Source organism: Micromys minutus (genome assembly GCF_963924665.1).
Source record: "Micromys minutus genome assembly, chromosome: 1".
NCBI lineage: Eukaryota > Metazoa > Chordata > Mammalia > Rodentia > Muridae > Micromys > Micromys minutus.
The window spans coordinates 121,891,084-121,904,925 of record NC_137969.1 but is presented as its reverse complement, the minus strand read 5'-3'; the positions used below and the strand labels follow the sequence as shown (position 1 = coordinate 121,904,925).

The following is a 13,842-nucleotide window of genomic DNA, read 5'->3' as shown; positions in this document are numbered from 1 at the left end:
CTCAGTGTTGGGATTAAAGGCATATGCCACCACCCAGATCAAGCAGGATTGTTTTCTGAGACAGGGTGTCTTTATGCAGCCCTGACTTTCCTGGACTCTGCTATCTACACCAGGCTAGCCTCTAACTTACAATCAGCCTGCCTCTGACAGTACAGTGAGTACTATGATTAAAGGTGTGGCCACCAAGCCTGACTGAAGGTTTTGGTTCTTTTGTTTTTAAACAAAGATTTCAAGAGCCCTCTGAAATAGCTTAGCAGGTAAAATCAGTCTGAAGCCTCCAGTGGAGAGAACCTCCTTTCTAATGCTATCCTCTGACCTATGCACAGACAAGGGCATTTTTCATGACCTTCAAACTTGAATCAGAGTGTAAACTCACGTCTACTCTTCTACTCAGACATACTAACCTGCTCCATGAACTCAGAAACGGTCGAGCAGTGGCATATGCCTTTCATCCCAGCACTAAGTAAGCAGGAAGTTCAAAACCAACAAACAGGGCAGGACATGATGGTGCAGGCCTTTAATCCCCAGCACTTGGGTAGTAGAGGCAAGAGAATCTGTGAGTACCAAGCCAACCTGGTCTACATACCAAGTTCCAGGACAGCCAGGACTAAATATAGAGACCCTATCACAAAATAACAATGACAAACCTCACCAGCTCTACACAGCCTGTTTCAAGTCAACCAAGGGCTACATAGTGAGACCCCTATCAGAGACTTTTAAAAACAAAATTAGAAAACTAACTAGGGGTAGGGCTCCTACGGCATTGCTAATAGTCTGCTTCTTGATTTCAGAGCTGGCCATACTGCATATATATTTTACTTTGATATGAAAAAGGATATTTTCCCCAAAGATAACAAATATAATTAACCAATATGCTGAGTACTAAAGAGCTATTGACCTCTCTGTCCTCAACAGAAAAAAACAATGTCTTCCCCAACCCCATCTCTCACCTGTCTGTGCTAACAAGAGCTGAAGTCCTTCTCAACTTTCCTTCTGACTCCAGCCCAAGAACCTCTTCCATTCACATACCCTCCAAACACCCATCCATGACACTCAATTTTGCACCTAGCTCCCCCTACTCTAGTGCTCACAACAGAAGCCAGTCTTACAGATGTTCGGGAAGCTCTCTACACTGCCTGAACTGTACTCAGTCCTGACCTAGCTAGCATTGCTGTATTGTTACCTACCCTTTATTTACTACTCTACCATTCTATTAATGTTAAGTCTTTGGGGAGTTGAGAGCAATATGCTCAATACGTTCACAGAAAATAAAAATACACTTTATAAAGCAAACATCTGCCAGAGATCAAAGCCTCTCTTTTGCAGTGCTGAGTACAGAATCTAAAGCTCCCCACAAGCTAGACAAGTTTTCAAAACTGAACACATGTCCCACCTCACAAAGTCTTTTTCAAAGTAAAGTACAGTAAAAGCCTATGTATGGTAGTGGTGCATGTGTTTAGTTCTCATACTTGGGGAGAAGCAGGCAAATTTCTTTGAACTCCAGACCAGCCTGCTCTACATATTGAATTTCAGAACAGCCAGGGTATATAGAGACCCTGCCTCAATCAATCAATCAATCAATAATTAATAAATAAATAAATGTGAAGTAAGAAATGCAATCCAACAATTACTTGTATAGACTTCTGTTTTTTAAACCAATATGTAAGGCTGCTATATTCAATCCACTTCATAAGGCACACTAAATAATCCTCACATAAAAGGAGCTTATATAACTAGAAAAATTCTACTAGAGTATATTACAAATTCTTAGCAAACTATAAATAATAATTACACAAAAAAATAACAGGTACCATGAACATAAATATAACTCAGATGATATACATTAAGGGCAATGTCTATCACTGAATTTCAAATATAAAATATGTTAAAGTTCAAGTAAACTTTTATAGGTACCATGCAATGAGTTTATACGAATATTAATTAAACTTGTGCTTAAATGCTTTAGCAAGTAATTCAAAGTATTACAAGTAATAAAAATGTAGGCCCAAGTTTAATAATTAAAAGTATGCCTAGCCAAACTGAAGAGATGGTTCAATGGTTAAGAGCACTCACTGACTGCTCTTCCAGAGGTCCTGAGGTTCAATTCCCAGCAACCACATGGTGGCTCACAACCATCTGTAATGGGATCCGATGCCCTCTCCTGGTGTTGCTGAAGACAGCTACAGTGTACTCATTTACATAAAATAATTCTTTTTTTTTTTTTTTTTAAAGTACACCTAGCCTTACTGAGCCATGACAGTGTAGTGCATATTAGCATAAGAAAAGCCAAATTCTTAAGACAAATAATTTAACTTCTCTGAACCTCAATTTTTCATGTAAAAAGTAGACGTAGTGCAAAGACCTACTAAGCAGATAGGCATCACATGCCTTTACTATCCTAGCACATGAGGCAGAGGTACCTCAGATCTCTGTGATTTCAAGGACAGCCTGGTCTACAAAGTGATCTGCAGGACAACCAATGCTACAAAGAAACTCTGTCTTAAAAAAACAAACAAATCAATATGAAATAGAATTAGCAATGATATATAAACAATAGTAGAAGAGATATTTTGTAAATGGCTGCAGTAATAATTGGTAGCAATACAACCCACAATTTGATAAATTATGACTGATCTGTTGATCCTCTAAATCAGTAAGTTACTTACATAACGTGACTCAGAAACTATAATGTACTTTAGATACATTTTCTATTCTAAGCACATCTGAACTACTCCTTAAAATTCAGTCATATTTTAGAGTATCTAACAGACAAAAGACCAATCTCCAAATCATACTTTATGAAAAACACACACTACCTTTGCACTATTCACGACTAAAAATGGGAGATTTATACCCCATGACCAGTCACACAACTTCACCAGTTTTACCGATTTCCCATGAATCCTTTCACCTGTACTGACAAATACATCTCCTCTTTTGACACTAATATGACTGCCTCTTCACAGTATCTGGCTTTTCATCTTTCATGTTTATGTTAAGGGTTTATATTTTAAGATACTTAACAAATTAACTATTAAAGACAACTTCTTAAAATCAGAATTCAATGAATGCAAGCTATCTTTGATTGGTTGGGTTTGTTTGTGATTTTAGAGACAGGGTTTCTGCGTTAACAGCCCGGGTCATTCTGGAACTCCCCCTGAATACGAGAGGAACCCTGACTTTTCCACTGCCCACCTATTTCCGTGTTTTGAGGCACGATCTCTCTATGCATTCCTGGCCATACTGAATGGAACTCAGAGATCTGCCTACCTCTGTTTCCCCAATGCTGGGATCAAAGGCATGTTCTGACAGTCTCTGCAAAGGCACTTAAAAATTATTAAAACACTACCAAATGAATTATATACCTTGTACACTGGAGATTTACATGAAGTGACATGGTGAATTAATTACTTGACCAACTAACTATTCAAAGCTCATATTTTCAACTTAAGACTGCACACTATGCGTCCTTCACTCAAGTGAAAATCTAGGGAACTGGACTTACTAAGATGTCCACGAAATATATGTTAGGATGAAGCTAACTAACTGTTGGCTGTGGTTTTTTACAATATTAAAATTTATCTCATTTTTTTCCAAAATACTCTTTGAAACTTACTTCCTTGAAATGAGTTCCCTGCTAGGTTGTTAGGGACCACTCTTGAATAAAGTGTATAAACACCTCCTAGTTTCCTCCTGAGAACCACTGACAATTTTTAAAAAATCTTACACACGAGGATGAGCTTTTAGTTTTATTTGCATGTATGGGTGTAAAGGTCAAAGGAAAAAACCTTCTACCACGTGGGTCCTGAACTCTAGTCATCTGGCAAGCCATCTTTACCCATGGAGCCTTCTCCTTAACCCATCAGTTAAATAGAGCCATACAAATGCTGATAATCTTCCACTTAAACACCAAATGCCAGGTTGAGAAGTCACACCACACAAAGTAGAGAGAATATATCGATTTTCAGGGCAGGAACTTGACACTTTTAGATAAAAGAAAGCAAGAGAAGTCTAAGACCTGAACAACCTCATTATAGAATACTTTTAGGCTGTTAAGAAGGTAAGAATATGTAACAACAATCCAAAACTAAGTTTGCTTATTAAAGAAAAAGTTTAAACCACCATTAAAAATGTGAACACAGTCATTCACATTGTTTCTGCACTGTTCCACAAAAATACAAAGTCATCCTTCCATTCAGAGTTTTGGCAAATGAAAACAGAGGTCAGAGTTCATGCTATGTAAGATAAATCACTATTATTTCTTAATATGCTCACTAAATCTGCTAATATTGTCACTTTAATTTTGATTGACTTTCTTCATGTCTAATTGGAAAGATGGATAATTAAACATCTGCAAGTTTGGGGGCAGAAATAAAGCTGGAGGGCTACAAGATTTATAACAATTCCTCATATGCTTAAAATGCCGAATTTAAAAATCATTAATGACAATATCAGAGCGCCAAGTGAAAAACATGTGAACCTTGAAAAAAATAATTACTTTCAGAATTTTGTTGTTAAGTTCCAATCATAGAAAAGCTGGCATTTTTGTCGATTTAGGTCTAAAAAGTTGTACCATTACTTTCACAGGCAAGTAAAACTATTCAATCACTTTCAATACGTCACATAAATTTTGTGAGCATTAATATACTTTAAACTTGCAGGACTTACAGATAGTAGGAGTTTTTTTTTTTAAATATGCTATTTCCTGCTATAATATTGTGGCAGAAAAATAAACCTAACTTAATAATGAGCTACAACAATGTGCATCTGATGTAATCCCTTGTTTTTAATAGGCCTCTTTTTAAAAGTTTAGTCTCAAGTCAACTATGAGGGACATCATAATGAAGTTTCACAGTACAACACTAGTCACAGAGGCATTGCCCTAGGAGAGCCTCTCTGACACTGGTAAACAGTATTTTGAAATAAGCTACTCATACACTCACTCCATTATTCTTCCTACTTCAAATCATTTAACAAGCAATTTGCCTTTGCCTAGACAAAAAAGCTCTAAATGTCAATGATGAGGCCTAGTTACCGGGTGGGTACGTAGAAAAGAGATGATTATCTAATTTGGAATCAATCTTCTTTATCTGTAGTGAAAATTGTCTCAACACCCTTTCCCAATACAAGACTGCCCATTATGTCTCCATCGGTCCCCCCCAACACTATACTGTAAGGGAGTAACTGAAAGTCGTCCTCTCGTCTATACCTAAAGACTGTGGAGGTTCCTTCCCTAAGGAAAAGACAGCAAAGGCCTGGCAAGCAATATCCAGGGTAGCCCCTAAACGCGTGGGCCTGTGATGTGCGCTGCCGCCGGGGATCTAGTTACTACCTTTCCCCTTCCCCCAACCACTTCCCGGGTTTTCTCGGCCTGCTCCTTCCCCACCGCACCGTCACACTTCCAGATGTTGCCGCCGCCTCGGGGCTCTCCCTAGACCTCACGTGCCCACGACGAGTGCTTCGGCATCGGCCCCCCAAACCCTGTTCCTCCCCAGGCCGGCCGGCCGCCCGCGAGACCGCCTATCCCAGGGCCCGGGGAGGGGAGGGAAAGGCAGCGGGAGGAGGAGGGGAGACTGCCGCTTCCCCGTAGGCAGAAAGGCGGCCGCAGCGAGGCCGGCTGGGGCCGCCGGGGTCGCGGAAGGAAGGGCCCTGCCGCCCTGGGCTGAGATGGGGGTGTCCGGTAGCTCGTTCCTGACCTCCTCGCTCTTCAGCACCTCCTTGAACTCCCGCTTGATTCGCTGCACCGCGATGTTGGCCATGTCTCTGCCCGCAGCTGATTCGTACCCGCCTCCTCCGCCACCGCTACGACCACCGCCACCGCTGCCACCTCTCTCTCCACCGCCTCCTCCCTCAGTGATTCAGACCCGAGCACACGAACGCTGCCACTGCCACCCTTGCCGTCGCGTTCCCCCTCAGCGTAGAATCACCTCCGCGCCCGGCCACCAAAATGGCGCCGGGTCCGCGCATGCGCACCACGCTGACCCGGGCGGGCGGCGCAGCCGCTCCAGTGGGAAGCCCCATACGTCTCAGCAGCGAGCCCGCGCCGCGCGTCCCAGCCGGGGCTCCGGCCGCGTGGCTCCGCCCTGCCGGCGGCTGGGGCCAGGAGGGTGCGGCCTCTGTGCTGGTCCTCCCCTGCCCCTCGGCCCACTTTACGGTGAGGCCTCCAGTCCCTAGCCACGCACCCGAGGTGGGAGCCCCGCCTGGCGGGCTCCCCCCAGCCGGGCTGAGCCCCGCTCTAACTCGGCCAGACCCAGAACCACGGGCTAAAGGTGCCTCCCTGTGTCTAACGGAGGCAAAAGCTTTGCAGGAACTGGGGCCTGCCCACCGTCCGTTGGTAAACCCCCGGGAAATCCACTGCCGTAGCTTTTGTTCTGGAACCATGATAACGCAACTATTATTCGGTCATCTCAGGTATTACAGATTTTTTTTTAAGGTTGTGTAATGGTTGCATCTCACGGGTTGTAATTGATACAGGTGTTGCCAGGCAAGAGGCCTGTGATGGGTTGAAAAGACAGAAGTGAAATCTTTGACCTGTTTAGATAATCAGCTGAGCTGTAGAACTAACATGTTTTTCAAACTTGAACGTGCCTCAGAATCCCCGGAGAGCTGGTTAGATTGCTAGGACCTATCCCTAGAGTGTGGATGGGCCTAAGAATTCTCATTGCTAGCAAGCTCCCAGAAGCCCGTTTTTTTAGCGACCACGCTGTGAGAATGGCTGGATTAAGCGTGTGAAAACATGTATATAGTATAGTGACAGTCGGAGAAATAGAAGGCCGAAAGAGCTTTAGATCTACAAAGGAGTTTGGCGCTCATCGACGTCAATAAGCAGTGAGTGAATATAATTGAGTGGAGAAAAGATAAACGAGTAAAATGTTTTAATTAATTGAGCAACAACGTTGAGAGGCTATTTGAAAGTGGTTAGTAAGACTTTAAAACACTATAATATAGGCACTTTGAAAATAACATTGTAAGATAATGAAGGCGTTATTTTAGGAGTATGTTTCCTGTAGTCACCTAACCAATCAGTTCAGTATTCCATCACAAAACTAATCCAAACTGAGTGCGGTGCTGCACGCTTGTAATCCTAGATTGGGAGACAGAGGCAGGAGGATCATGAGTTCGGGAAACCAGTCTGAGAGTGCTGCAGGAAACCGAGAAGATTTTTTTACTCCCGCTTCTCTCCTATGCCATGTCCGTTGCCGGCTACGGTTCCCCTGTCTGTGAAATAAGGAGGTTGTTTAAACTTCTAAGAGTTCAAAATTCTGAAACATCATCCCAAAACCTTTCTCTGAGTAGACTGACATAAATTATAAAAGATCTTATAACAGAGCCCCCTAGTGGTTTTGAGGGGGATCAACTATATACTGAACAACTGAACACTACAAAGGATTTTTGCCATGATATAAATCTAAGAAAAGTTGTAGGAATTTGTGCCAATACAACCTAAGTCACTTTCCACCCTACTCTGCCTAACCTCAAGAAACAAAGATACTCAGGGTGTACTAGTTATAAAGGTCGGATGATTTCTTTGAAAGAAAGGGACTTGATAATTTTTGTTTTCTGTGCTGAAGCTTGAACCCAGGGTCTGTGCAAGCCAAGTATGTGAACAATGACTGGCCTATAGCTCAGCCAAGTTGTGTGTGTGTGTGTGTGGTGTGTAAACAGGCTCTCATACTACCTAGACGGACCACAAACAGACCTTTTCTGCTCAGTGTACGGAAGACCCCTCCACACCAGGCCAAGGTTTGTGAACTTTTTAATGCAAGTAATTATTTAACTACAGCCCCAGGTTTCAAATTCATTCTGCTAACATTCTAGAGAACCACAGAATGTAACTACTGACATCTGAGTAGTCTCCTGAGTAGTGTTGTAACAATGTTACCGCCTTGGTCTTAGCAAAGCACCACAATTTTCAACCTTCAGCTTAACCGAAGGTAAGGGAAGAGCATATTTAAATCCCTGCTATCTTTGCAACTTATCTGTACATCAGTAATTCTAAATTGGGCAAAGTGACTGACTCGCTTAACCCCAGCTACTTGGCAAGCTAGGACAGGGGTGTTTGGGGTAGCCTAGAGAAAAACTTCTGGTCAAGAGAATGGAATCTGTAGTCTGGGTGGAGACCTGACATTCCAGCCAGGCTGGTTCAGTAACTTCGGCTAAGGGACCACCTTAAGCCATACTAGAGAGGTAGGTGGCATAATTAGCTCTTTAATGAGATGCTGTACTTTTCCTTCCCAGAATCTCCACCCCTTGTGCTGAGCTTGGGAGCTGAGTGGCAGCTATGCTTGTAAGTCTGCAAACTTTTCCAAATATTGCTTTTCGTCCTTCTGTTTGCTAAGTATACTGTTCCTTAATATGTGTGCTCTTTCTCCCAGCACTGTGAATTCCTCACCCTTTCTATAAGGCTTGCCACTGTATGGCTACTTAGTCTCCGCGTGTCTGACCTCCATGACACCTTAAATAGCTCCCTGCCCTCTTACCTCCTGATAGGTGTTGAAATCTAGAACTTGCCTGCCTTGGGGTTTTTCTTTTCTTTGTTTTTGAGGCTGGGTCTCAGTGTAGCCTTTGCGGGCCCAGAGCTCAGTGGTAAGCCAGGCTGATCTCAGAAAAGATTCACCTGCCTCTGCCTCCTGAGCACTGGCATTAAACTCACACCTCTTTTTGTTTGTTTGGTTGGTTTTAGTTTTGGGTTTTAGGGAGATTTTGGGGTTGGTTTGTTTCTTTGTTTTTGAGACAGGGTTTCTCTGTGTAGCCTTGGCTGGCCTGAAACTCACTGAGATTCACCTGCCTCTGCCTTCCAGATTCTAGGAGTAAAAACAGACCCCAGAAGGTGACCCCAATAATATCAAGTCCTTCACTGAAAAGATTTTTTTTAGATTTATTTATTATATATAAGTACACTGTAGCTGTTTCAGACACAGCAGAGAAGGGCATCAGATCCCATTACAGATGGTTGTGAGCTACCATGTGGTTGCTGGGATTTGAACTCAGGACCTCTGGAAGAGCACTCCGTGCTCTTAACCTCTGAGCCATCTTTCCAGCCCCCAAGATTTTTTTTTTAATTATTCCAAAAGAAAGAATTAGGGAGTCATTCTCTACTTTTTACCATACGAGTCAAAGTGTCGAATTCGGGTCACCAGGCAAGCAGTGTTAGAAATAAGTTCAGGTTGAAAAAAAAAAAAAGAGAGAGCCACTATTCAAACTGAAAAATCTGTAAAAGACAAACTTTACCCTTGCTCAGTAAGATGTACTCGAAGCATGAACACATTAAGATGGGAAAGGCATTTGGTAGTGCCTGTGTCTTTTTCTCATTGGCTGGCTGGGGTCCCGCTTCACAATCTTAATTAGTATGACAATCTTAATTAGTATGAAAGGAATTGGTGCAAAGGAAATGAAGGAAAGGAGTCACCCTAGGCCATCAAGTACTATGAGCCTTAGGCCTTTATGTAAACAGGAAGGATATAAAAATTTGCATTAAGATCTTCCAAGGTTGGAAAGGGGATAAAAACCTCTTGAATTCCTTGTTGTAAACATAACTTTTATAGTATTGAATAGGGGAAAGATTCCTATTTAGTATTTCTATAGCAGCAAGCAACTTCCCCACTGCACCATCTCACCAGCCCCTACTTCCTCCAGCACCACCTTCAAAATGCCTATCAGCTCATCCATAATGCCATGAAATTATGAACCTGTCAATACATTGATTAGGTCAGAGCTCTCAAGATCCACCTACCACTCAATGATTTGATCCACTAGTTGGGGTCTTCAAAACATGAATGTTTTCAGGGAGGTACTTCATATCCAAGCTATAATAAAAACTACGTAATGTGGGCATAAACTTTTTGCAACCTACTTTTAATAAGGGTACAACCTCTAACCCCCCACCCTGCAGAGGTAGTGGGAGAGAAAAGTTATTAGGATGTGGGGGAAGTGGACCTGCTCAGCAATAGTTCTTTGGAAGCTAGCTCGATCTTCTTTGGCAGCAGCTCAGTCCCGTAGCAAACGTTCATGTGACTCAGCAGCTGCCGACCATTCCTTTCAGCAGGCAGGCACCGGGCACGACAGCTGTAGTTCAACCCTGAAGAAACTGCAAGGCTCACCAAGCGGCCTGAGACCAGACCACTGGAGTGGCAAGCTGCCACAGAACCTCACAGTTCTTGGGCCAGCTTCTCTCTCAAAGGCTGCCTTACCACAGTTGAGCTCAACAACGCCATCAAAGAAGAACCAATACATGTGTGTTGTTAGCGAAGAAACCAATGCTCAGTGCTTGTCCCCCACTGTCTGGAGATCATATACTCCTTTCCTCATCGGTCCTTTCACGTGTTCATTATGGTAAAGCATCCTTTCACCTGTGTCTGTTTCAGGAAAACATTCTTTCGGTGTCTGCCTTAATAGGACATTCTTTCACCTGTGAGCCCCAGCAAACCATCATGTGACAGAACTGACTTTCCAAACCAGAAGTTTTCACTTCAGTGTAATATAAGTCATACCTTATTAATATATTACCATTTACATGGCAGGAAAGATTGAGTTTGTGTATGTAATATTTGTGAGTTTTTAAATAGTACTGGATAAAACCATGTAAGAAAGTAAACAATGGGAGCTGGAGAGATGGCTCAGTGGTTAGGAGCACTGACTGCTCTTCCAGGGGTCCTGAGTTCAATTCCCAGCAACCACATGGCGGCTCACAACCTTCTGTAATGGGATCTGGTGCCCTCTATGGGCCTGCAGGCATACATGCAGGCAGAATGCTGTATACATAATAAATAAATAAATTTTTCTAAAGAAAGAAAGTGAACAATGGAAGTCATCTTTGAGAAAGATACATTTAAGTATTAGGGGAAAGAAAAATAGGTTAGGGCCTATCGGTGAGTGCTAAGCCTGATAATTGAGTTCTTTCCCTACAGCTCACATGGTAGGGTAGAACTGACTTGCTGTTTATCTGACTTCCACACATGCTCTTGGCATGCACACATGTATACACATAACACACACACACAAATAAATGGAAGAGTCAGTGGACGCTCATCGTGTAGTCTGTCGTATTAGCATGTAGTTTTGCTAATGTGCAGCAGGGTCTCAATGTGTAGGGCAAGCTGACCTCCAACTTGAGCTCTTTCGTCTGCTTCCCAAGTGGCAGGATTTGAGATATGGAACTCTGATGGAGATTTACCTGGAGATTCTCTTAATGTTCTACTGATTAAATGAGAAAGTGGCACTTTAACAAAATGGTAAAGCATTTGTGTGATTGAGTTGTGAAACTAAAGGTTTATTCATGGGACATGATTTTTACTGTAAATGACTGAGTATGCTATATATTTGTGCAGACTGGGTTGTCTAGTAGATATTTAATCTAAAAGAAACGCAAGCTTGGAATAGAGCTCCACAGGTTAGTACTTTCCTGGCAACTCCCTGGGTTTGATAACCAACATCGCAAAATCATTTGTTGAATTTATTCAACTTATAACTGAAAACTCCGATTTTTTTTTTTTTTTGTAGAAGTTATTAGACATAGTGGTACACAGGACTATTATCTCAGCATCTGAGAGATTTTTAAAAAGCGGGAAACCCATCCTGGGCTATATGAGGACCTATTTAAAAAAAAAAAAAAAAAAAAAAGGAAGAAAGAAAATGTACCTACCTACCTACCAGGTGTTTCTGATGAAATTTAGTAAAAGTTGTGAATGTTTGATATGTTGCAAAGAAATATACCAGCACTTGGAAGACGTTTGCAAGTCAGTGAACCAGTATTAAAAAACTGCCTTTGCTTTAGGAAAACACCCATTTAAGACTCGGGCTAATGGGCTAGGCATAGTAGCACATGCCTTTATTCCCAGCACTCAGGAGGCAGAGGCAGAGTTTGAGGCCAGCCTGCTCTACAAAATGAGTTTAGGATAGCCAGGGCTTCTACAGTAGGGATGAATTTCAAAACACCACGTGGAGCTGTTTAATCTGTGATGCCATATTTTCAATAAACCTGAAAAAAAAAGGATAGCTAGGGCTGTTACACAGAGAAACTCTGTCTCGAAAAACTAAAAGAAAAAAGGAAGGAAGGAAGGAAGGAGGGAGGGAAAAAAGATTAAAAAGAAAGCATGATGGTGCCCACCTTAAATCCCAGCACTCTGGAATCAGACACAGGTGGATCTCTGAGTTTCTCAAAATAATAATGGTGGTGAGATCTCAGAATTTTTCTGTTTATATAACTCTTGAGGCCTTCCCTTTTCTCACCCTGCTGAGCATTGGGATTGCCTTTGCTGAGCTGGTTAATTCCTTTCACATCTCTAAAGCAAAGGGCTTTGTGTTAGAACCTCCATTCACGAGAAGCCTCTAGGCTCACCCCAGAGTCCAGCATGGGAGAGAACTTAGTTGTGTTAAAATTCACAACTACTTTGTACTTACCCACAGTTGTCTTATCTATGCCAATTACCCATCAGTCATTTGGAACACAAGCACTTTCTAAATACTTTTGTTTGCTCTCACAAACTAACTCTCCATCCCCATCCAGTCTGCTCTGTGCTCTAAGATGCTGGAAGTATATTCTACAGTGGAGTCTCTGCATCAGTGGGCTCCATTAAAATCTGTGTTCCATTTAAGAGCTAATGGAAAGGTCTGACAGAAGATGCAGCTGAGGGTTGATGACGTCACCCTTATCTGTCAAAGCCCACACTTCCCATCCCTGGCTCTCCCAGTAGCTCTTTCATCATCCTGCTGATGTACCTTATCTAAGCATGTGGGAACCAAGGAAGGCTTCCTGCAGGTGTTAGCCCTTGTCATCATTAATGCCTATAGATGACCTCTATCAAATTCTTCTTCTGAGCTACCTTGAGATGAAGTTATACCTAAGTTACAGTACTGCACAGAACCGTAGTGTCCTGGGTGACTCCATTTTACATTACCTAATGACTCCACAACTTGTTTGTGGAAGTAAACAACCACCATCTATTCAATATAAACCATGAGGTTCAGACTGATAACTTAACAAACTTATCAAATCAGGACGCTTAAGGCATATGGGATTTTCTGATTTTTTTTTAAGATTTATTTCTTTAGTATATATGAGTACACTGTAGCTGTCTTCAGACACACCAAAAGAGGGCATCAATCCCATTATAGATGGTTATGAGCCACCATGTTGTTGCTGGGATTTGAACTCAGGACCTCTGAAGATCAGGCAGTGCTCTTAACTACTGAGCCATCTCTCTTCAGCCCTCTGATATTGTTTTGATTCATGGTCTGGACACACAAAAACATGTTCCCATGGTTTATGTAAAGGAGAGATGTGTCACATTAGGATAGGGTGGCACTTGGCATCTTAACAGCAGACCATGTGCTTTGTGTCGCAGGTATGTGTGTCAGATGACAAACATCTGACTGTTCTGAGCCTTCAGCATGCTTCACCTGCTCGACTCTGTCCACTCATGCTAGGTTCTATCCATGTCCATCTTGGTGACCTCATCAGTTTATTGAAGTTACCTATAGGGACATCGGTGACACCAGAACGACTGCATTACCAAAAAGTCACATCCCTCCTATTCTCTGTCACACACACCCAAGACCCCAGCTGGTTCAAATTGGTATACCTGAGGTGGGAGGGCATCATGAACTTCCCCCTTGTTCTCCAAGAGAACGTTAGCCCTCTACCCATTACTATCAACAGAGACTTGACTATTGAGTTTTCCCCTGATGTTTTGGTGGAAGGACTGCAGGCCAAGGTTTTCTGTAGTCACCACAGTTGCCGCTGCTTCATCGGTGGTGGTCATACCCCAGCAGCAGGAAATGGCTTCACTACAGAAAAATCTAAGCATCTGAAATGCCTCTCTCCCTCTGCATCCTTATTCGCTC

General features: G+C 42.5%; 1 protein-coding gene and 1 long non-coding RNA gene across 3 annotated transcripts in view; one reads left to right on the top strand and one right to left on the bottom strand.

The window, feature by feature from the left end:
- UBE2K (ubiquitin conjugating enzyme E2 K) overlaps positions 1-5,934 on the bottom strand; it is a 56,096-nt gene extending 50,162 nt beyond the window's left edge. For both annotated transcript variants that reach the window (XM_080918698.1, XM_080918699.1), the window contains exon 1: positions 5,697-5,934. In XM_080918698.1, coding sequence (XP_080774824.1) covers positions 5,697-5,759 — 63 coding nt within the window. In that variant the 5' untranslated portion in view covers positions 5,760-5,934. The remainder of the gene's footprint in view (positions 1-5,696) is intronic.
- Positions 5,935-6,057: 123 nt separating this feature from the next.
- On the top strand, positions 6,058-10,848 carry LOC308425716. Its single transcript, XR_013975167.1, has 3 exons — positions 6,058-6,411; positions 8,239-8,287; positions 10,043-10,848. It is a non-coding gene; the product is annotated as an uncharacterized lncRNA (long non-coding RNA).
- Positions 10,849-13,842: the final 2,994 nt, after the last annotated feature.